The following is a 25797-nucleotide window of genomic DNA, read 5'->3' as shown; positions in this document are numbered from 1 at the left end:
AGTAATTGTGAAGCTTACCAAATACAATCCCTAAAACTAACAATTATCATAGTTACACAAGACAATACCAAATGCAATGAAAAAAGCATTTTAAAAATGAATATATTGGAGAAAATTTTAACTAATTGTATCATGTGATTTTTGAATGTCCTTATCCATAAATTCTTATTTTTTTTATTTTGGTGTTAATTTACCTAGATTTTTTGGCAGCATCGGAGAAAACTCATATTGTTAGACATAAATCTCTCAGGAAAAACCAAACATCATGGAGAGAAGCTTTTAAAGGGAGATTTTATTCAATGTGCCTTTAATAATTTAAGTAAAGTTTTATACAACATGTTGCACAAATTAATACATTGAAAATCACTCATATTGCCAGGGATGCCTTCCTTCGAATAGACAAAATAAAATTTCTGAGCCTTATTCATATTACACCATCAAAGTATTTTGAAGGGTAATTTTCAAATATGTCCCTATTATTTGTTATATTTCTAAATATTGCCAGTTAGATGTCATAATTTTGTATCAGGTCTTGTAACTTAAAACTCAGAGAATCAAGAATCTAAGTTGGATCCCGACTCTGCATTATTGTTAAAATTCATGTGATAACCTAGGTGTATTGTTTTGATCTAAATGGGAGTAGCTTGAGTGGAGTTGTGGTTGCAATTCTATTAAATTAAATTTACTATTTTAAGTAAGTTTTAGTTGACATGGGCTTAAATTTATGATTTTTAGTTAGATTGGGTTTTAAATTAATTAAAAGGCATTTGTTGCCTATAAATAACTACATTTCTCTCTTAGTACTTTACAAGCATATGAGATTATATTATATTGAATTTCTAGAAAAAATAAATAATTCATTGACTTATTTAAATTGAGTATATTAGACTTCTATTTATAAAAGAGGAAGTACATAGAATTGTAATGAAATTAAACTACCGAAGTCCCAATTACACCCAAAATAGAATTCCTAATCATAATAAAAGTAAATAACTACTTAAAGATAAATCCTAGAATTATTAAAAAAACTTTTAACAAAGTAGTAATATGAAAATACTAAACTTCCTCCTTGGCTACAACTCCTTCCCATGAGATACTTTTTCATGAGCGTCATGTAAGACTCTTCCGTATTTATATTTGAACACGACCCCTCAAACTGGAGTTTGTAACTTCAATTTACAAAGAAAAATATTCTTGGTCTCACTCTGCATTGGTTGACAAATTGTTCATAGATGTGAATTCTTCATTTTCTATTCTCCCCATTATGTAGATATTTTGGTCACATAAAATTTTACCACAATGTGTGAAATTCTTCATTGTAGGTTACCTTTTACTTGTGATTTTTCTTCTACTTCTCCCTGTTACTTACTAGAAATCTAGTCATCTAATTTGTTTTATTACTTTTTTTTATGTCAAGACTCATACTCTCATTAATCTAGTGATTTGATAAGTGCCTCATTTTTTTTAGAAGTATTAGTGTTGCATTGTCACCTCCTTTCATTTGAAGTATGAGTCCTACTATCTTTGTGTTCGTCTAATATTTCTTCCATTTATCATCTTTTATTTTTATCACTTTGAAGAAATGTTGATAGACCCACTACCTGCAAAGAATAGGAGTACGCACAACATCCTGCATAAATCAATTCTTTTATTATTTTTACCCAAATGGTAATTTTAAGTTACCCTTAAAAAGTGAGTAAACTTTTTTCATTACCCTAAAATACGCGAACCTCCTTTAAATTTGAATGGCTATTTCAAACTAGAGTTGGATTTTTTCATTGGGCTAAGGGTGATTTTTTTTTCACCATTATTTTGTGTAAGTTGGGTTTCTTGGCAAAGAACAAATAGTTCCCCATCTTGAGGGGTAGAAAAAAAAGTACAAGTATGAGGTAACAGATAATTACGGATTCCACAAGTTGTGGTAATCACATTGTAACCAAAATATCTAAGGTGAAAAACAAGATGAGAACAAGATGACGATTAGAAACAAGATGTGAACAAGAACAAGATGAATAAGGCAAAATAATTGGAATTTCTTCTTCAAACCACACAATATCAAAATTTCTATTAAGGCACACACATGTTTCTTGACCTAGATTGGTTGCATGTTAAAGTTACAAATACAAGTTGGAGGGGGGAGTGTTAAAAGGCATCCATGTGTAAAAAGGTGGCACAATGGTAAATATGGGAGATCTTAAATAAAAGGTGGCATGACTTTGTAAGTTATACAAGTTGGTTTATATCTCTTTATATGGTTTTTCTTTTAAGGAGTGTAACCACAATGACATCTTTGACATTGTAAACATCTCTCTACAACTACAACCCAAAGGGGCATTGCCTATGTTGGCTCAAACTCTCTCTTGCCTCCTCTATCATCACTATTTGCGTTTTCCTCTCTTTTGTATCTCTTCCATGCTTCTACTTTGAATCTAAACAATTACAACTTTGCTGGCAATGCGAAAACCTTTACAAGTGAAATTACATTTTTACTAGCAGAAATTAAAAAACTTTGCCAGGAAAATTAAAATTCACTGACAAATAATTAATTTTTGCCAACAAAACTTGATTTGCACTATTGAAGGTGTATTTCTACCAACAAAAATTCAAGTTTCAAAGGTATTTTTTTTGTAATGCATATAGTTTATTTTTCCTATCAAAACTATACAACAATAAATATATAAAAATGAAAAATATAATAAAACCTTATCAAATAATTTAATTAATTTATAAATATTTAATATAAAAAAATATACAAGTAAAAAAAACAATATATATATATGGAAAAGTAAAAATATAAAAATATATAATTAGACCTTAATTACTAAACTATAAATATTAATTTTAATTTATTAATAATAACAATTTGGGTTTAGGGTTTAGAGTTAGGGTGTCTATTTTTATTCAATAATAATTAATAGTAATTAATTATTAACTAATTATTATTGAATCAATAGTTTCTATTAGGGTTTAATATTTAAGGTCTAATTAATTTTTATTAGGGTCAATTAGGCTTTAGGGTTACTACCCTCAACCGATCAGTAGGCGGGTATCGACTCCCCCCACCCCCTTCCCCACTCGAGCATGCCCATGACCCCCTCACGTGCACCCGCGTCCTCCTCCCCTCAAGTCCATGACTCCCATTCACAAGCATCAAAATAAAATAAAATAAAAAATTGAAAAAATTGACCTAATTGAAGGGGAGAGAGCAACCGAAGAAGAAGAAAGGTTTCTCATTATAAGAAACTCAAAAAATTTTCCAATCAAAATAAAATTAGCTTATTGTTTGAAATCAGGTAAAAGACTTTACTATTATTTGTTTCATGAGAGGAGCATACAATATACACCTAAGTTTCACTACATTAGAGTTCTAGTGGAGGAAGAACTATTGTGTGTCTTTTGCAAGACTAATGAGCAAATTGTAAATATCTTCAACAAGCCACATAAAGCAAAAATCTTTCTAAAGTTCAAGAAGATGCTTGACATGGTTAGCTCCGTGTTAGCTCAAGAAAGGTGAGACATGGTTGCAATACTACTAGGATTAGATTTATTGTTTTATGTTGTCAAGACAGAGATGAAAAACCGACCACAGAAGACCTGTACCTATCCAACTTTCTTACTTGTGTCTTATAACAAGTTATTTATCATATGGCATAATATAAACTCTTCCATTCGAGTTTTAAATACTACATTTGTCATGTGTCATCAACGGAACTAAATTACAAGTAGGAATGACCCCTCCTTTATTTTATTTTCGATTCTGAGTTAACAATCACAATTTGCAGAATTTGTAGAAGATAACCTTGATTATCCAGTAGAATTTTCTACAGGACACTAGCTTTGTACCTTCATCTCTTGCCGATTCATACCATCCACCCAGGAAAGAAACCACTGACGTTCTGTGGTGGAGCAGCAATACTCATCTCTTCTTGACAGAACGGACGATACCTGCATGAGAGGAAAATAAAATTTTAGTGAACTGCCGGAACTCATCTCCAAGTCTCGATTAATGGTGAAGGTGATATAAGGTACCCGATTTGCAATGTATAGTCACATTGTAAGGGCTGGAAGAAAGACTCCGACTGAGCAGGTTCGCGGTCATAGGGAATTGTCTGTCCATTATTTTCCCATGAAAGCTGAAGGCGGCTTTCTGCTCCACACTCTTCCAACTGCGGGAAATTTATTCTCAGGACCTTTTATGTGAATATCTACGAAGCGAGCAAAACAGAGAATGTGTGGAAACAAATAATAGCAGTCCTTATACCTGCTCTTTTAAAGCTCTGTTTGATTCCAGTAACATTTGCTCCTACACAAAAGAAAGCTTGTTTATAAGACAGTCGGAAATACAGACGTATTCACAGCTGATCCAATACAAAAAATCATTTGGTACAAAATATGCAAAATGGTTATCTAAGTCATCCGATCATGATCGGATGGCTGAAATAGTTGTTGATCGGACGGCTTAGATAGCCATTTAGCATGTTTCGTACCAAATGGGTTTTTGTATTAGATCAGCCCACCTATTAATTTTTAAAGTGATCATCAATATTACCTTCCTTTTAAGATCAGAAAGTTGGTCAAGCATAAATTGTGTCTGCCAATAAAATACAAGATTCGTCATAAATATGAGGTACATGAAACGAAAACATCTCATAAATAAAATATTTTTGACTGATCAATTGCTTCTGTGTATATCGAAAACCATACAAAATCTAGTAAAAAAGATATAAAGATGGCGGTGATACACCTTTTGTTTTTCCTTTTCTTTTTTGAAGTGGTGCTACACAGAATATTAACTCCAAACCATTTGGACAGCAGTCCCAGAAAACAACTACCTACCAGCTTCGAGTAAACTAAACAACAAATAAATGAGACACGATATAATCCTTGTCCATTTTGAATGATATATTACCTTTGTTGATCTGATATGCCTCAAAGACATCTCAAGTTGGTTCTCAAGTTGCTCAAGCTCCTTTGTACTTAAAGGGCCTAAGTCTTCACCCAGAAGGTTTCTACAATTTTCATGTTCCGAAGACTCGATCATTATAGGCTTGCAATGAAAAGCCGAGCAGTAAAAGGAACATCCAGTGAATATTACCTCTGGGATAGTTGTAGAACTTCAACTCTCGCTTTCAGCTTTAAATATTCCTGGTAATTATTCTGCTATGCAATATCAAGAACTCTATCAGAACACCAATACATTGGTAAAATTCCCCTACATAAATAAATAAATAAATAACAGGATATGCTGGGTTTTTTTAAAGATATTTATAGATCCGAAGACATCACTAATTGAAGGGAAAGTTTTGTAGTAAAAATTTGAAGAGTTTTTCTCCCATGAAAATACAGCATCTTCACCATAAATTGCTTTTGGTACATCAGTACATTTTTACCCAAGTTTTTAATATTCAAGTGCAGAATGGACATTAAAGTCAGACTATTGGGGCCTAAAAGGATAATTAGTGAGACCCACTACTAGAGGTGTTACTCACAAACTACTAGAAAGACCAATTTTTATTCCAAAACAAACTATTGCATATTAGTTAAAAAAGTACATCAAAATAGAAGAAAATTAACCCTACACTTTGGCAATATATTACTAATAAGTAATAAGCATGCTTAAACGTATTTTAGAAAAACACCTCACCATGTTTATGGGATGATATCCAATTTAATATAAAAAGAGATCTTAAGCTACCTCTGTCTCCTTTGTCTGTTGAGTAGTTTCCAGTGCACTATAACTACATTTTTGATATTTCTCCAGTGTCTTCAGCATGCTGCAGTAAATTGCAGAAAAGCAGCGTTGGTGAAATGTCCATAGAAAATTTTGTTTTAGATGAGTAGACATATAAAAAAGTAAAATGGCAGTTCTACTCGGGATCTTACTTAAAGGCACTTATACTGATGAGCTACAAAATGTAACTTCATCTTTAATAAAGACAGCAAATAAACCACAAAAACGCAGAAGGTAGCACACCAATTCATAGTGCCAGACAACAGCTTTAATTGTACAATTGGTTGGAAAAAGAACATTGTGAGTGAAAACGCAAGACATCCAAAATCCACACTAGGCACGTATAAACAATCATAAAATAAAAGCGTAGAACAGGAATTTAAATTGTGATCATTTACATTAAAGCAATGAATTAAGAGGAACAATTCATGCAGTTAATGTTCCAGAATTCTGATCCCCACTATTTAGCACCATATGCCCAGTGTCCGCAGATATGAGAAACAACTTCATAGGCAGCAGCCTATATCAAGGTCTGGAAGAATGATAGGCATTACAAGATCAATAAGCCAAACAGTAATGTTGGGATCCAAAACGAACTTCATATTGTCCGAACAGCAGGTGTAGTGTTAGAAAATCAGACGAACAGAAAGCCGTTGAGCTCTGTCGTCGGGAAGGCACACAGCCGAGAATACGAAAAACATATTCAATGTTTATTTTCTGGTATGGTTACTGTTTACAAGTTACAATGGAAGTTTTATACAATAGAGGGGTAAAATAGTAACTTTACAAACTTATATAATAATGAAATAACCAAAAGATAAATTACATTTTAACACTCCCCCTCAAGGTGGCTTGTAAATATCTTTGACAGCCATCTTGGACAACAAAGAAAAAAGTTGGGTAGAAAGAAGAGGTTTAGTGAACATGTCGGCTAACTGGTATTGAGAACGAATGGGAAGTAACTTGAGGACGCCCGAAGTAACTCATTCACGAACAAAATGACAATCTATCTCAATATGTTTTGTATGCTCATGAAATGTGGGGTTAGGAGCAATATGTATCGTAGTTTGATTGTCGCAGTATAACAGCGCAGGAGAGTCAACCTTGACCTGAAATTCTTAAAGAAGTTGTTGTAACCAAATAAGTTCACTGGCAGTAGAAGAAATAACTCTATATTCAGCCTTGGCAGAGGAGCGAGAGACGGTGTTTGCTTTTTGGCCTTCTAAGAGACTAAAGAATCACCAATAAATATGCAAAAACCGGTAGTAGATCAACGAGAATCAAGACATGATCCCCAATCAGCATAAGAAAAAGCCTTTAAATGAACTGGAGCACAAGCATTAGAGTAAGCGTGCATCTTCAAGGAAGAAGTAGAGGAAAACAACAACCCTTGACCAGGACTGTTCTTGAGATAACGAAGCAGGTGATGCACTGCCTTGAGATGAGGAAGTCGGGGTTGGGCCACGAATTGAGTGAACTTGTGAACAACAAAAGTAATATCAGGGTGAGATAAAGTGAGATAAAGAAGTTTCTCAACAAGCTGCCTATAGTGAGTTATATCAGGAAGGAGGTCACCTTCAGTGGCATTTAAACGAAGCTTGGGATCCATTGGCACAGAATTTGGTTTACAAGCCAAGTAACCTGTGTCTTCAAGTAATTGTAAGGTGTAATGGCGTTGGGAAAGCACTATGCCTTGCTTGGAATGAGCAATCTCAAGACCAAGGAAATGTTTGAGACAACCAAGATCCTTGAGCTTAAACTGAGTATGCAGAAAGTTTTTGAGTTCAGTAATAACGTGAGAGGAAGGACCAGTCAGGACGATATCATCTACGTAAACCAATAGTGCGACAAAGGTGGGACCATGACCTTTTGTAAAAAGAGATTAATCGGATTTCAATTGAAGAAAACCAAAAGTGACTACAACTTGAGAAAATTTGGAATATCATTATCACGAAGCCAGTTTGAGACCATAAAAGGACTTGTGAAGCTTATAAACTAGTTTGTTGTGAGAGGAAGAGGACTCCCCCCTATCGAAGGTAGCCAAGAGGGAGATCCATATAGATTTCTTCAAACAGATCACCATTAAAAAACGCGTTGTTGACATCAAGCTGAGCTAGATTCCAACTATGGGAGGCAGCAAGAGCAAGAAGAACCTTCACAGTGACCAATTTGGCCACTGGAGAAAAAGTGTCAACAAAATCCAAACCTTCTTGTTGGGTATAGCCTTTAGCTACCAAACGAGCCTTATATCGCTCCAGGGAACCATCAGAGTTAAGCTTGATTTTATAAACCCATTTGCAACCAATGGTATGTTTATCAGGAGGCAGAGGAGTGACGGTCCAAGTGTTGTTTACTTCCAGAGCGTCTAACTTGTCACGCATAGCCAACCTCCATTTAGGACACTTCACTGCTTGGTAATAGTATTGAGGTTCAACCTAAGAAGATAGACTGAGTGCAAAATATCAGTGTGAATCAGAAAAGGCATGGTAAGAAATGGAGTTAGAGATTGGATAAGACGGAAATGGTGAAGTAGATGGAAGAGAACCAAGAAGTAAATTGCAGTGATAATCCTGCAAGTAATGAGGTGTATGAGTCTTCCGAGTAGATTTTCGAATAATAGCACCAGCGGATGAGGAAGGAACAAGTGTGGGAAGATCATGAGGTGGAAGATCTCCACTGAAACATCAGAAATAACTGGTGAATCATGAATTGGTGAAGAATCAAGTTCGGGAAGAGGATGAGCATGGATGGAGGAGTGGGGTAGAACCAAATCAGGAAAGGGATCAGTAACTTGATCTGAACTTGTAATAGTATGAAAGGGGAAAACATCCTCATGGAACATGACAACTCTTGAAAGAAAAACCTGTATGGTCTCCACATCATAGAATTTATAACCTTTCACACCAGCAGGATAACCAAGAAACACACAAACCCGAGCACGAGAGTGGAACTTGGTGCAATGAGCAGCTAAGGTGGAAACGAAAGCTAAACAACCAAAGATTTGAAAGAGAGACTAATCAGGACATGTGTTGTAGAGCAAATGAAAGGGTGTGTTGTGTTGCAAGAGAGGAGAAGGAGTTCTATTAATAAAAAAATCCGCAGTAAGAATACACTCTGTCCAAAAGGAGACTGAAATGCGGGATTGAAAGAACAATGACCGAGCCACATTCAAAAGGTGTTGATGTTTTCTTTCAACAACCGAGTTTTGCTGAGGTCATTCAACACATGAAAATTGGTGCAAAACTCCTTGAGCTTGAAAAAATTCAACGAAAGATAACTCAGGTGCATTATCAGATAAAAAAACCTTGATTTTGGCATTAAACTGCGTAGAAACCATGTTAAAAAAAATGCGATTTCACATAAACAACATCAGATTTAGTCTTCAATAGATAAATCCAAGTAAATCTAGTACAATCATCAACAAGAGTTAAAAAAAATGATGACCAGTATAAGAAACAGTTTGATATGGTCCCCAAATACCACAATGCACAAGATCAAAAGGAAATTTTGACAAATGATTATGGGATTCAATGGGATTCAAAAGATAGCTCACGTTGTTTAGCAAGAGGACAAATATAACAAGGATCTGATTTATGTAATCTAGTTACATCACAGTTCAATCGATCTTTCAAGAAATCAAGTCTCTTGAAAGAAATGTGTCCTAGCCTATTATGCCAAACATGGACAGAAACATTGTTTACAAAAACATGAGAAACAAAATTCAAACTTTGAGCGCTGAGAACATAGAGATCTTGGACTTTGTCACCCAATCGTCCTCTGGGTGGATAGATCCTAGAGAATAAAACAATCAGGAAGGAAACTTACTGTAAGGCCAGAGTCAGTAACTAAAGCACTAACAGAGATCAAGTTAAATTTGAATAAAGGAACAAACAGTACGTCTTTAAGTACAAGGTGAGAATGCAATTTAATATCACCAGCAAAGTGGACCAAAAGTTGAGAATTATTGGGCAAAGTAACTGTAGTGTGAGGGATAGCATGTAAGGAAACGAAAACATGAGCTTGAGAACAAATATGTCGAGTAACTCCTGAGTCGACAATCTAGAAATGAGGTGAAGAAATTAGAGGATTTAAGGACACAGAAAAACAAATACCTGCCAAACAGTTGGATGTAGAGGATTCCGGAGCAGTGGTGACCTTTGCTGAGCTACTCAGGTGTGTAGAAAGCATTGGCATGAGTTGCTGATATTGATTTGAGTCCAGATTCTGAACAAAACTCCCAACAGAAGTAGAACCTTAGTTATCAGTGGCAGTAGAAACTTGATGAACAACAGCATGAGAATTGTGGTTGGTTTTGGATGTAGATCCATGCGGATAGCCATGACCAACATTCTTGCAATGAGTACAATACCAGTCCTTGTTCTGATTCCGGGGAGCACTATAATCCTGATTCCGGGAAGCATTGTAATTCGGATTCCGTGGAGCACTGTAATTTGAATGAAATTTCTGAGAGGTTTGTGAGCCAGGTTTAGTAACTTCTGTCTTCCCAGATTTAATCACAAATGCCATCGTGTCAGTGGGAGTGTTCGAACTCGAGGCATGAGTAGTCCTCCTTTGTTGTTCCTCTTGGATAACCAGAGAAAAACACAATTAATAGGAGGCATCAAATCCATAAGGAGCAACTGACCACAAACTTGGGAGGAAGAATCATCAAGGCCCATTAAGAATGACATTGGTGGTAATCAGTAAGATTTTTAACGCCACCACAAGAGCAATTAGGATGGTAATTGCTCAGTTCTTCCCAAATGGTTTTCAGCTTGGTGAAATAAGTGCTAACAAAATCCTTGTCTTGACGCAGGTTTATCAATTCCCGTTTAAGCTAAAAAATGCGAGGGTCATTTCGTTGTTGAAAACGATCCCGAAGGTCGAGCCAAATTTCTCGGGCAGAAGCAGCAAAAATAACACTTGCAAAAATTTCTTTGGAAACCGAGTTTATGATCCAAGAGATGACCATATTATTATTCCGGTCTAGGAGTTGAGCAAAATAGGATCAGCACTTTGAGGTTCAGGGATGGAACCATCGACGAAACCCACTTTGTTCTTCACGGATAGGGCAATTAACATCGCACGACTCCAACTAATGTAATTTTCATCGGTAAGCAACTGCGAGACAAGAACTTGCTCGGGACTTTCCGAATGGTGAATATAATAGGGGTTTGATGGCTCTTCAAAAACAGAATGAGTCGAACTAATACGAAGACCAGAATCGGAAGCACCCGTCGATGAATAAGTCTCCATGGATCACTGACTGAAGCTGACTACTAATGTAGCTCCAAAAAAAATTCTCCACTAAATCTCTCCAAAAAAATCAAATCCTTTTACACAACCTCATAATCCAACAGTAAGCTCGAAAAAAAATCAATCGGGAATAATCTAGAGAACGAACCAAAATAGTCATTGTCCTCGAGACTTCAACGTGAACACCCAAAAAATGTTAACCTCGCGGCCAACTAGAAATCTGTTAGAAAATCAGACGAAAAATAAAAGAGGGGTGAAATCTAACCTCTTTGCCGGAAATAACCAACGGCGTGAGGAACCTGACCTCTGCAGAACACCGAAAACGTTAGAAATAGCCTCATGACAGCTTGAATCGCGGAGCCCCTTTCGAACAGAGAGGAAAAAGAAGACGAAAACCCCTCTGTCGAAAATAATGGGCTGGTCGGTGATCGTCGTTGGAAATAATCGCCGAAAATAGGCGAGAGAGACGGAGGAATGTCCGTCGTCCGAAAAAAAATCAGAGAAGGCTGATCATCCGCCCTGATACCATGTTAGAAAATCAGACGAACAGAGAGGCGTTGAGCTCTGTCGTCAGGGAGGCACACAACCGAGAATACGAAAAACAAATTCAATGTTTATTTTCTAGTATGGTTACTGTTTACAAGTTACAATGAAAGTTTTATACAATAGAGGGGTAAAATAGTAACTTTACAAACTTATATAATAATGAAATAACCAAAAGATAAATTACATTCTAATATGTAGCAATGAATAGAAGGCTACCCAACATGATTTTTCAATGGAAGGCTCCCATTGATGGTTCAGACACTATCATAGTTGATCACCCAAATAGTAATACCAGAAGTAATCTCTAATGAAACAAAGGAGTTTCACTGCCATGAGGCATCAAATAGACAAAAGAAATACAAGAAAAGCTCTAGTGCTTAAAGCCTCTTTTTTGGGAGTTAACACTACTGCTTCCACTTAAAGTTATAAACTCATGAGCTTATATTAGCTATTATAAATGAAGATTAGCTAAACTTAGGCATGTCAAATGACTATTAGTTAAACTAAATTACAGACCTTTTGAGTAAAACAAAGTTACACTTGTTTATTCTTTTCATTCATTAAACTATATTACATTTGTTTAAGTCGCACAACACTTTATATCGCAAAAGATAAAAGCAACATAAAGGATGGATTCATAGTTCCAAAAAAATTTTGAGTTTATTATTTTCCGTTTGGTCTTGATGATTTCCATCCCAAACTCGAAGCTCAGTTAAGATAGTATCCGAGTCCAATATAGAGAGTTAAAGAGTCCTTAGGTACTTGGAAATTAATGGTCAGTAGAAAAATAAAGAGGAAAAAACAAAGACTCAACTATGTTCTGTAATGTCTATTCGCAGGTACTCAATTACAAACATACAAATCATAAATATGGTCATCGTAAACTCTCAGTTGCTTTCTACTAAACATGGTACTTAGCTTGAGCTCCCAACTATCTTGACATTTTTCCATTGTTTGGACTTGCCTAGATCAATAATTGTTTTTAGGGTGGCAAGTTTACCCCCTTACCGTCCTACATTTGACCTGTCTATTTTTATAGATGGATATGAAATAAAAACCAATAATTGTGTAAGGATTTACCCATTAACTCCCTTATCATTTATTAAATGAAAGGATATGGGTGAATGTAATTTCATATCCATCTATCCAAACATATAAATAAAGGGAGGGATACTTGTGTAATTTTTATTTTCTCCTAATGTAAATGTAAGAAAAAACTTTCCTTATTGGTGGACAAGTTATTTTAAAGAATATTTTACTAATATATTCAAAATAAATTAAAAACACTACGTGAGACAAGGTAGTAAGTTGATCAAGCTAAAAACAATCAACAAATAGCAATGGAAAGGGTCAATTTATAGGGACAAATTTAAGGTTCTAACATTATCAAAATTATAGTAATAAAGTTGAACTAGCTTCCCAACTATGAGATATTTTCAGTTTTCAAGTTAAAAGAGAAAAACTTAACTCTTCATGTGCTATTTTTTAACTAGAAGTAGCTAGTACAAGAAAAATAGTCACTAAAAATATTATTTTCAATAAGAAACAAAACAATGGTCCACCAACCAAAAAGAACATTTTGTATTGATCTTCAAAAATGATTTGAAGTTATAACAGATTTTCTCTATTTATAGACCTTCAAAACTGATTTTAAGTTATACCATATTTCCTCTATTTGTAGACCTTCAAAACTGATTTACAATTACAACAAATTTCCTCTATTTATAGACCTAAACAACCATGGACTTACCAAAATAAAACTTTTCTAGGACTAAATGTCCCCATTACAACTAAATTGTGACTTATTAAATTGAAAACCACTTATTGGCACAAACTATATTAGAAACATTGTGAAGATTATATAGTGTTATCCCAAAATGACTAACCAGTTAGGAGACTTATTACTCAACATTATAAACCAATTTTTTTTCTTAACATTTATCTTTATGGAACTATTCCCACTGATACTCTCTATTACATCCAAGGTAACACATTCAAATAATGGTTCTAAGACAAGGGCAACATAGATGGAGTACTGTTGAAATGTATAGTTGTATAGCGTGATCGGAGGAAACTGTATAGCGTGATTGTTTCCTCTGATCCCGTGATTATATTCGTGATTCTATTCCTTGATTTTAGGATCTAAATTGATCCTAAAATCGACTTGTAATGTATTATAAATAGCCTCCTAACGGAGAAGAATAAAATCATCGAAAAATTCATTCTTTCAATCTCTGTTATTATTTTCGATTCTCTCTGTTTTACATGGTATCAGAGCAGGAGAATTATCCTATCTTTTCCGTCGCAGAAATTCGGAGCTAAGTGCTCCCGTAATCGCCGAAGGAAGAAGCCGGAGGAAGAAAAAAATAAATTCCGTTGGAGTTGCAGAACTCTGTTTTTTTCTACAACTCCATATTCCGGCTGTCTCGACGTCAAAAGAACGTCGCCAACGCCCGACGACGATCACTGAAGACCAAAGACAACCGCCGACGCTCACCACCACCCTGTTCCAACTAAAGTCGACGCTCCGCTGCCGTTGCCGAAGACAAAGGTTCTGAATTGCCGAAAGAGAACAGAGTTCTCTTACGACACTCCTGTAGTCGAAATCACGTCGCCGACGAGTGCCGACAAACGCTGAAGAGTGCCGACGATTGCCGACGAGCGCCGATGACGGCACCACCACCCTGTTCCGACTAAAACTAACGCTCCGTTGCTGTTGCCGAAGACGAAGGTATTTTTTTTGAAACTTAGGAACTACTGTTCCTTTATTTTTCCAGCCGACCCAGACCGGCGGGTCAACCGAATCGGACCAGCACTGGAGTGAACCAGAATTGAATCCGCCCAGATCGTACCGAATCGGACCAGATCGAACCGGACCGGACTGAACCGAACCGGACCGGATTAGAACAAAAAAAAAATTCAGATCGATGGTCACCACTACATGCGCATCCACCGAACTTATCCCATCACCACAGATTATAGTCTACCAAGATAATTCTGCGTTTCCAACTGGAATTATCTTCGATGAGACCAATTATTCATTATGGTCCCAACTTATGGAGATGCGAATTAGCGCACGCAACAAAGCTGGATACCTCACCGGCTAAACAAAAAAAACAGCATCTGGTGATGCCAATCTTAGAGCATGGATTACTGAAAATCAAAGAGTCAAAAGTTGGCTTATTGACTCCATGAGTCCATTGCTCATGTAGCGATTTATTCGCCTCTCCACTGCCAAGGAGATATGGGAAGCAGTATAAAAAATATTCTATGATGGATCCGATGAAACTTGTATATTTGAGCTGAACCAGAGATCTTTTTCTACTAAACAAAATGGTAGATCGTTATCCACATACTACAATGAAGTGGTTGCTATTTTCCAGGAGATTGATCATAGAACTATATTTCAGGAAGGAACAGTCGAAGGGCTAATCCAGTTGCACTCTGCAATGGCTAGGTTTCGGGTTCATATTTTTCTGAGTGGGCTTGACTCCGAGTTTGATAAAGTTAGTGGAGAAATTTTACGAAAAGACCCCAAACTTGATTTGGAGAGTACATATGCATATGTCAGACGCAAATATCAACAGAGACAGACAATGGGGAGCTATCGTCCAGTCTCCGAGAACTCGGCGATGTTGGTCAACCAAAACCGACAAGGATCATCAAACAATAGGAACCCTCAATCCTCTGGCAAAGGTAACAATCGTGTATGTATTCACTGCGGAAAAAAAGGACATTCACAACACCGGTGTTATGAGATTATTGGCTATCCAGAGTGGTGGGATTTTTCAAAAAATCCCCGTAACAAGATTGCTGGGAAAGCTATGGTGACATCCGTGGAAGATAATCAGGAGCTACCTACTGCAAATGTTGCCCATCCAGGTATTCTCGCTAATGCATTAGTATTTTCTGTACATTCTAAGAATAGTCCTTGGATTATTGATACGGGTGCATCAGATCACATGACAAGGGATCCCAATCAGTTACAATCCATCCTACCTTCTCCACAATCTGTTATTTCTACAGCCAATGGTAGTACCTCTCCTATTACTGGGGAAGGATCTATTATATTATCCAATAATCTGACATTAGATACTGTCCTTGTGGTTCCCTCTCTTGAATATAACCTGTTGTCTGTTAGCCAAATTACTTTTACTCTTGCTTGTACTGTAACTTTTTTGCCCTCATTTTGTGTCTTTCAGGACATTCTAACCCGGAAGATTCTTGGTTATGGTGTTAGACGGGGCAAACTCTACTATTTGAAGTTGATAGAGAATGGGGGATCGAAAATCAGTCAGACAAATCAAGCTAGTAGTGAAGATAATGCTCAAACAACTGTATGGTTATGGCACCGACGATTAGGCCACCTTTCCTTTGGTTATATTAAGAAATTGCAACCTCAACTTTTTTCAGGTTTAACTGATGTGCATTTTCATTGTGACACATGTGAATTGGCTAAAAGCCACCGTATTGCTTATTTCCCGAGTTTGAACAAAAGTTCCGAACCGTTTGCGGTTATTCATTCTGATGTTTGGGGTCCAGCCAAGATTCCTTCTATTTCTAGAGCTCGTTACTTTGTGACATTTATTGATGAATGCACTAGAATGACTTGGGTATCTCTACTTATCCAAAAAAGTGATGTGTGTCTAGCATTTCAGAAATTCCATACAATGATACATACTCAATACCAAAAGCAGATTCGTGTTTTGCAATTTGACAATGGTATTGAGTTTGTTAATGCTCCTCTCGAAACTTTTCTGACCACTCATGAAATTCGTCACCAGACTTCTTGCACCTATACTCCCCAACAGAATGGATTGGCAGAAAGAAAGAATAGACAACTTTTGGAAGTAGTGCGTGCCTCTCTCTTTGGCATGAACTTGCCACGATTTTATTGGGGCGAAGCTATCACATTTGCTGCCTACCTCATCAATCGAACACCTTCTAGAGTACTTGATTTTCAAACTCCTCTACACAAGCTCCAATCCCTAATTTCAATTCCCCATCTTCCGAATCTGGAACCCCAAATTTTTGGGTGTACCGCTTATGTTCATATCCCAAAGATCTTGCGAAATAAACTTGATCCATGTGCCAAGTTATGTGTATTTGTTGGCTACTCTGACTTTAAAAAACGATATCGGTGTTATGATCCACACACCAACAAGCTCCATGTGACTTTAGATGTCTCCTTCCATGAATCAATCCCTTATTATTCAGGGGGAGTTTCTTGGACATCTCTTCAGGGGGAGAGTTCAAATGAAGAGAATGTTCCACATGAAACTAACGGAGGTGCTGAAAGAGGTGCCGAATTTATTGAGTTAGAAGCGATGAATGAATTTTTTAAGTGTCATGATGTGCAACAAAACTGTGATTCAGTAATTTCACCTGAAGAACCCCTATAGTTGCCCCCGTCTGCACCAACAACTGAAGAATCAACCCGGAATGTTCCTCCTCAGGTAAATACGAATCTTGTGTTTGATGAGTCTAATGAAACATGTCTTCCTGCAGAAAACATAACCTTTAGATATCCACAAAGATTGAATAGGGGAGTTCCAAAAAAACAGTATGAACCTGATCTTGAAGCCAAGACCAAATACTCAATCAATAACTATGTGTCCTCCCATAGGTTGACTAAATCGTATGCATTTACTGTTGATCAATTATCCAGGGTGTCTATTCCTAGTAATGGGCAGGATGCATTAGCAGATCCAAAATGGAAAAAAGCGATGAACGAAGAGATGGAGGCTCTACAAAAAAATGCCACTTGGGAACTTGTTCCCCAACCTAAAGGAGTAAAAACAATTGGATGTCGATGGGTGTTCACATTGAAACTCAAACCGGATGGAAGCATTGACAGATATAAAGCTCGGCTAGTTGCAAAAGGATATACGCAAAGGTATGGGATAGACTATCAGGATACTTTTGCACCAGTAGCTAAGATCAATACAATTCGTATTCTTATATCTATAGCAGCAAATCGAGACTGGCCTCTGCAACAATTTGACTTTAAAAATGCCTTCCTCAATGGAGACTTAGAATAAGAAGTCTACATGGAACTACCACCAGGTGTAAAAAGTGGTTCTTTGTCTCAAGGTAAAGTTTGTAAATTGAAGAAGTCATTGTATGGGCTGAAACAATCACCTAGAGCATGGTTTGGGAGATTCCTGGCTACAATGAAGGAGTTTGGTTATAAACAAAGTAACTCAGATTATACTTTGTTTATAAAACACAAAGAAGGAAAGGTAACAGCATTAATTGTATATGTTGATGATATGGTCGTGACAGGAGATGACCCAGGTGAAATGCAAGCTTTACAGGAGTATTTAGCTACTAAATTCGAAATGAAAGATCTCGGACAACTTAAATATTTTTTGGGGATTGAAGTTGAAAGATCGAAACATGGAGTCTTCCTTTCACAGTGAAAATATGTGTTGGATCTTCTAGCCGAAACCGGAATGCTTGACTGTAAACCAATAGAGACGCCCATGGAAATGCATCATAAACTTGGAATTCTTCCAGATCAAATTCCAGCAGACAAAGGGTGTTATCAGCGATTAGTTGGAAGATTAATCTACCTATCCCACACAAGGCCCGATGTAGCATATGCAGTAAGCGTTGTGAGCCAGTTCATGCATGCAGCAAGTGAAGAACATATGGAAGCAGTCTATCGGATCTTGAGATACTTAAAGAGTGCTCCAGGAAAAGGTCTGTTATTCTCAAAAAATAGTATCTCTAGTATTGAAGGGTATACAGATTCTGATTGGGCAGGTGATCAGACAACCAGAAGATCCACGTCAGGTTACTTTACTTTTGTGGAAGGGAATCTTGTCACTTGGAAAAGCAAAAAACAGAAGGTAGTATCAAGATCAAGTGCTAAAGCTGAATTTCGAGGTATGACTCATGGTGTATGCGAGTTGTTATGGATATGGAATATACTGAGAGACTTAGGGATTGAATACGACAAACCTATGAATCTTCACTGTGATAACAAGGCAGCTATCGCAATTGCACAAAATCCAGTTTAACATGATCGCACTAAACATGTTGAAGTTGATCGTCATTTCATCAAAGAGAACCTCGATGCAAAGATTATACAATTCCCCTTTATTCAATCTGCGAGTCAGATGGCTGATATGCTCACAAAGGCAGTATCAGGGAAAACATTTCATGGTATAATTGACAAGTTGGGTTTGACTGATATCTATGCACCAACTTGAGGGGGAGTGTTGAAATGTATAGCTGTATAGCGTGATCGGAGGAAACTGTATAGCGTGATTGTTTCCTCCGATCCCGTGATTATATTCTTGATTCTATTCCTTGATTTTAGGATCTAAATTGATCCTAAAATAATGTATTATAAATAGCCTCTTAACAGAGAAGAATAAAATCATCGAAAAATTCATTCTTTCAATCTCTGTTATTATTTTCGGTTCTCTCTGTTTTACAAGTACAAACTAAATGGGGTACATATTGGACTTAGGTTCAAACAAACATCTTGCTTTAACACAGTGTACAATTTGGAGATAGTGAAGTGTAAGAGGGGAGAAAGGGAGAAGAAGAAGAAAAGTTGGAAAAAAGTTGCACAAGCGACAACAACACTCCTTGGGGTGTCAAACTTGACTACCAACCTCCCTTTATGTAGTTGCTTAATGATATCATATAGTTGTACTAAAATAACCTTCATTCTCATACATTTCATAACTTACTAATTGCATACTAAGTAAAAACATTACCAAATGAGTAACTAAAACATAAAGACACCATATGAGGGGAAATAAGTATAAAATAAAAAGACCGTAATACCCTTGGATACATATTTCTACAAACTTCAAACTACGGACTAAATATGGAACTTTCCTAAATTGGACTATTAATAAAGAAGACATGCTAATCAAATACTTTCCTAAAGAAAACTCTATTTATTAGAACTATAGGCAACAAGGAAATTATTCAAAGTAAAAACACATTGACTTTTCCTCTATGGAAAGTACCTAAATAGAGTACTTTCCTTAAATAATAACTTCCCCAAAAATCAAAACTATTGTATTCAAGTTTATTTTCTTTTCTTTCTTCTTTCTCCTTTTGTTTATCTTCAATTGTTCTGGATAACTTTCTTCTTCCACAAGCGAAACATGTATTATAGTAGTTCCCTCTCCAACCTACAAGTCTTGACTCCAAAAAATCAAGGAAAACGATGACCTTGTCGAGTAGGTCTATAAAGTGTAACAATTCTTCTACTACCATAACATGCAAAAAGACAATAATGTGCTTGATGCTTCTTTCCACTTGGAAGAAAACATTGTCACTTGTGCACAAAATAATCTCACTTTAAATTAGGATGTATTCATGAAAATATGCATGCATTCGGTTCTGACTAATAAAATGTGAAAACATTGATGCAACTCTCTAATTCAAATTTAATGTAAAAAGGATTGGTGAAGAGGTACCAACCTTGACTTTGACAAGATCATAACCATGTGGACCAAAGCAAAACGTGTCAGATTTATGGATAGAAGATCAAGGCAAATGCCCTTCAAAGCTAAACTTAAGATTACTTAAATTATGGCTGATAACAACATAACTTATCTATAGTTGAAAGAAATGTTAGAGAGGAACATAACTTGAAAATGATGATCATTTATGGGTGAAATATTGGGCCCCTTTTTTTACATGATGTTAGTGGGTTGTACATTATTAAGGTTCCGTATAATAGTTGGAATTTTTATGAGTCGATATAAGAAGTCAAGGTTACAACATATCAAAGGCTACCTAATTTAAATTGGTCAACTCCAATTTCAACAATAACTTGGAGTCAATTCAAATTCATTTGGAACTCAAGCTAAATTCTTGAATATAAACGCACATTCAAAAGGGAGGGGAAAAAAGAGTCAACCAATTACAAACTCTCCTTTACTAAAAAAGGATCCTAGGTGGACAATGGTCCTCCGAAGAGAAATCCAGAAAATTCTCTAAACCATTATAGACATAATAATAATAATAATAATAATAATAATAATAATAATAATAGTAATAATAGTAATTTTTAATATAATAAAAGGACACTCAATAAAAATCCATTAAAAATAATGTCAACTTTTAATTAATGATCAAGATTAATCTAGAAGTGTAGGATCATATTAGTCTCAAACTACGCCCAAGGAACATTACTTTGAACATTTGGGACCATAGTAAACAGCCTAGATCATGGTCTCTAAAATGAGTCACATATGGCGTCATCTATGAATGACATATGGTGCTATGAGAATAAGACAAGCAAGGAAGGGATTTAAAATCATTTGAACTACGAAATTTAACAACTTTATAGGATGACACGAGTGATTCAACCACCTACTATTGATCTAAAAATAGTAGAGGTTAATATTGGAAAAGGGGCTGAAACCTGAAGGAGGGAAACTCTGTTGGAATTGCTGAAATTTCATATCCCCCCAAAGAACATCCAAAATTTTGTCAAATTCTTTACACAAACCTTGCAACAAATAGTAATCATGTAGATAATTATGTTACATTTCCATGACACTGTAAAATGTAGCACAAACTATATTGACCTCATTGTACATCAAATAAAATGGTAAGCAACAAGTCAATTGGCCATCCAAAGAATTTATTTGTTCGTTTAAACCAACAAAATCACTACCTTTAAAATGTTTTATAGTTCTACAAGAATTCTGCCATAGAGTTTAAAACAAGAAAACACTCCGCGGCAACTTAGTGGTACCTCATGAATTTCTCAAATGTAATATTAGACCTTATTGTATCAAGGAACCCCAAATCCTTCCATTGATTTGATTATAGGATCAAAAGATTATTCTCAGAGATTGAATCAAAAGACTATATAGGAGAGTTAGACTCTACACGCCTAACTTCTTGTAAATTTACATTGTTGTACTTGTGGTCTTGCCTCTTCATAGACCGATCAACTATTGTACTCAACAACCAACAATTTCTCTTCTCATGCCTACTCATTTTCTTCTAAAAATCCTATCAAAAACCTTAAAAACATACGAACTATCATTGAGTTGTTCAAATAGAAGTTTAGATTAAGTCTAAAGTATTATAATTAAGAAATGTTTATTACAAATCACTTAATAGTATTAGTTTTTTTGTCACTTGTAGAGTTTAATAATTGACCTAGGTATACTACCATGTTGACAATAGATTAGGAAATTTCCCATAATTTCTTAATGAAGCAATGAAAAACTCATTTTCTTATCTCTTTCAACTTTTTTGTGGGAAAGTAGCACTAGGATAAAAAAAAAATGTATCCAAAACCAACACAAACACTAAAAAATTATGGAATGAAAAATATTCAGTTTGACTTTTTTTTCTACACATTCTTAGAATTTTTTTTGGTAATTTTCTATTGGCATTGTTGGAAGATAAGTTCAAATCCACACAACCAAGGAAGGCCCACATATCTAAGATTATTATAAGATGGAGCACACGACCAAGGAAGGCCCACAAGATGGGTCCAAGCCTATAAGTAGGACCCACAATGATTACCATGAGCTGGCATCCTTATCATATCAGTTGGAAGATCAAGAAGGACTTACAAAAGTATCTTATCTTATGGTCACATCAAAGAAGAGTTTTAATTTGAGTTATGTTTGTCTTTTATCTATATTGAGTTATTTAATTATGTTAGGACTTATCTTTAAGTGTTAAAGTTTGGGTGTAATTGGGACAAGGGTAACTTTATTGTAATTGGACTCTACTATCTTCCTCTATTATAAATAGAGGTTAATGTACTCTGATTACATCAAGTTATTGAAGTCAATGAAGTATTTTAATTTTCCATAAATTCAACATAGTATCAGAGCAGGTTCTATGAGTTGACTTGGTCAACTCACAGAGGTAATGTGATCCTTTTCTCTAAACCCTAAACCCCAAGTCTAGGTTCGTAGTTATTTTTTTTTAGTCCCTATACCTGTAGTTTTATTTGCATTTTTTTACCTCTATACTTAGTTTTTAATATTACAAATTATATATTGACGAAAATAAATTTGAGCCTACTTTCCAAAGAAAAATGATTTGTTCCAAACGAAGTTATCTATAGAGAGATGTTGATATTTGAATGAGCAAAGGTTAGATTGCAAAAAGGTTCGAGCAGCAATAGCAATCTTCAGATTCTGAGGTATTTTTTGCTATCAAGAACTAGATTTTATATGGAGAAATATATATCAAAAGAAATATTTGTAAGTCTATTATTTTACCTATTCAACCAATTTTTTATATGAGTTATCTACAAAGAGAAATCGATATTTGAAGCAGCAAAGGTGAGATTAAAAAAGAGGTTCGAGTGGCAGCAGAAAACCTCAACTTCTGTGGTATTTTATGCTATCAAGAAAGAGACTTTATATGGAGAATTATGTATCAACAGAAAGATAAGTAAGTCTATTTTCTTACCTATTCAACCAATTCTCGGTATGATTTTTTTATAAAGAGATATTTTTCTTGGAAGAGTCAATGGTGATTCTAGAAAAAAAAAATAATACTTAGTTCGGCCAGATGATAGAGACCGAAATCTATCAGATTATTTATCTTCGGATAATTATACTTTTTTAAGAGAAGTTATACTAGGATGAAATGTATTTAAGTCTACTTTAATAATGAGAAAATTTCATGTTAATCTGATCTATATTTAAAAAATATTCCCATTGGAAGAATCAAAGGTCATGTTGGTATTCTGTTACATTGAAAATCCGAATTTAAGCCGATTGTTTTGTGTCACTTTTTGGGTTGATATATCAGAAAAATATCTCACTTCTCCCTAGTTTGAGGGCTTATTTATACATCTCTGTTATTTGGGCCAATTGCTTCATCTATGATATTTGGTTCAAGCTGGGATCACTCCCATTATAACTCCTACCACTTGAGAGTTGTTGTCTTGTGGAGGGACACGGTGGTGGACACTTCAGAGCAACGCTAATAAACACACTATCGATAAAAGGCGAAGTGTACCCTACATCCAGTATTAGGACTGGAGTATGAAGCAATGACTTATTGGCTAGTAGTGATTTTTACTCTCACTTATATTATGCCAGCAGGGCCTCATGGAAGGACGCAACAGCGTGAGGGAGAATGTTGGAAGATGTGTCTTTATATAAAAAAATATTTTATACATCATTTATAACAAGTTGGGAGTTCATGTTGTTCTCTCACCCCCAGCTTGAGGGGAAGTGTTGGAAGATAAGCTCAAGCCCACACGACCAAGGAAGGCCCACAAGAAGGGCCCAAGCCCATAAGAAGTAGGACCCACAATGATTACCATGAGCTGATATCCTTATCACATCAGTTGAAAGATCAAGAAGGACTCCCAAAAGTATCTTATCTTATGGTCACGTCAAATAAGAGTTTTAGTTTTAGTTATGTTTGTCTTTTATCTATATTGAGTTATTTAATTATGTTAGGACTTATCTTTAAGTGTCAGAGTTTGGGTGTAATTGGGACAAGGGTAGTTTTATTATAATTGGACTCTACTACCTTGCTCTATTATAAATAGAAGTTCATGTACTCTGATTACAACAAGTTATTCAAGTCAATAAAGTATTTTTATTTTCCATAAATTCAACATGGTATCAGAGCAGATTCTGTGAGTTGACTTGGTCAACTCACAGAGGTAATATGATCATTTTCTCTAAACCCCAAACCCTAAGTCTTGGTTCGTAGTTATTTTTTTTAGTCCCTATACCTATAGTTTTATTTGCATTTTTTTACCTCTATACGGAGTTTTTCATATTCCAAATTATTTATTAACAAAAATAAATTTGAGTCTACTTTCCAAAGAAAAAGTATTTGTTCCAATCGAAGTTATCTATAGAAATATGCCGATATTTGAATGAGCAAAGGTCAAATTGCAAAAAGGTTCGAGCAACAGTAGCAATCTTCAGATTCTAAGGTATTTTTTACTATCAAGAACTAGACTTTATATGGAGAAATATGTATAAAAAAAAAATTGTAAGTCTATTCTTTTACCTATTCAACCAATTTTTTATCTGAGCTATCTACAAAGAGAAATCGATATTTGAAGCAGTAAAGGTTAGTTTGAAAAAGAGGTTCGAGCGGCAGCAGAAAACCTCAACTTCCGAGGTATCTTATGCTATCAAGAAAGAGATTTTATATAGAGAATTATATATCAACAGAAAGATAAGTAAGTCTATTTTCTTACCTATTCAACCAATTCTTGGTATGATTTTTTTATAAGAGATATTGTTCTTGGAAGATTCGATGGTCATTCTAGAAAAAAAGGAGAAACAATACTTGGTTCGGCCAGATGATAGAGACCGAAATCTATCAGATTATTTATCTTCGGATAATTATATTTTTTGAAGAGAAGTTATACTTGGATGAAATGTATTTAAGTCTACTTTAATAATGAGAAATTTCATGTTAATCTGATCTATATTTAAAGAAATATTCTCATTGGAAGAATCAAAGGTCATGCTGGTATTCTGTTACATTGAAAATTCAAATTTAAGCCGATTGTTTTGTGTCACTTTTTGAGTTGAAATATCAGAAAAATATCTCACTTCTCCCTGGTTTGAGGGCTTATTTATACATCTCTGTTATTTGGGCCTATTGCTTCATCTATGATATTTGGTTCAAGTTGGGATCACTCTCATTATAACTCCTACCACTTGAGAGTTGTTGTCTTGTGGAGGGACACGGTGGTGGACACTTCAGAGCAACGCTAATAATCACACTAACAATAAAAGGCGGAGTGTACCCTACATCCAGTATTAGGACTGGAGTATGAAGCAATGGCTTATTGGCTAGGAGTGATTTTTACTCTCACTTATATTATGCCAGCAGGGCCTCATGGAAGGATGCAACAGCGTGAGGGGGAATGTTGGAAGATGAAGGCATATTGGAAGATGTGTCATTTTATACAAAAAATATTTTATACATAATTTATAGCAAGTTGGGAGTTTATGTTGTTCTCTCACCCCCAGCTTAAGGGGGAGTGTTGGAAGATAAGCTCAAGCCCACATGACAAAGGAAGGCCCACATATCTAAGATTATTATAAGATGGGTCACACGACCAAGGAAGGCCCACAAGATGGCCCCAAGTCCATAAGAAGTAGGACCCATAATGATTACCATGAGCTGATATCCTTATCACATTAGTTGGAAGATCAAGAAGGACTCCCGAAAGTATCTTATCTTATGGTCACGTCAAAGAAGAGTTTTATTTTGAGTTATGTTTGTCTTTTATCAATATTGATTTATTTAATTATGTTAGGACT

At 35.5% G+C, this 25797-nt stretch overlaps 1 protein-coding gene across 2 annotated transcripts in view; it reads right to left on the bottom strand.

Annotated features, from left to right (window-relative positions):
- Positions 1 to 3588: 3588 nt before the first annotated feature.
- Positions 3589 to 25797, bottom strand: part of LOC137951496 (agamous-like MADS-box protein MADS2) — a 30238-nt gene continuing 8029 nt past the window's right edge. Inside the window, exons 2-8 of one of the 2 annotated variants that reach the window (XM_068798186.1) lie at positions 5696 to 5774; positions 5096 to 5160; positions 4910 to 5009; positions 4550 to 4591; positions 4262 to 4303; positions 4030 to 4166; positions 3589 to 3945 (exon numbers count right to left, since the gene is read on the bottom strand). In XM_068798186.1, coding sequence (XP_068654287.1) covers positions 3861 to 3945; positions 4030 to 4166; positions 4262 to 4303; positions 4550 to 4591; positions 4910 to 5009; positions 5096 to 5160; positions 5696 to 5774 — 550 coding nt within the window. In that variant the 3' untranslated portion in view covers positions 3589 to 3860. The remainder of the gene's footprint in view (positions 3946 to 4029; positions 4167 to 4261; positions 4304 to 4549; positions 4592 to 4909; positions 5010 to 5095; positions 5161 to 5695; positions 5775 to 25797) is intronic. The other variant, XM_068798187.1, reaches the window with a different exon arrangement.

The sequence above is a fragment of the Aristolochia californica genome, unplaced genomic scaffold (assembly GCF_029961685.1).
Source record: "Aristolochia californica isolate CCGP_79_NKW_82.1479 unplaced genomic scaffold, dmAriCali1.0.hap1 SCAF_15, whole genome shotgun sequence".
Classification (NCBI taxonomy): Eukaryota; Viridiplantae; Streptophyta; class Magnoliopsida; order Piperales; family Aristolochiaceae; genus Aristolochia; species Aristolochia californica.
This window is presented reverse-complemented; position numbering and strand designations above follow the sequence as displayed.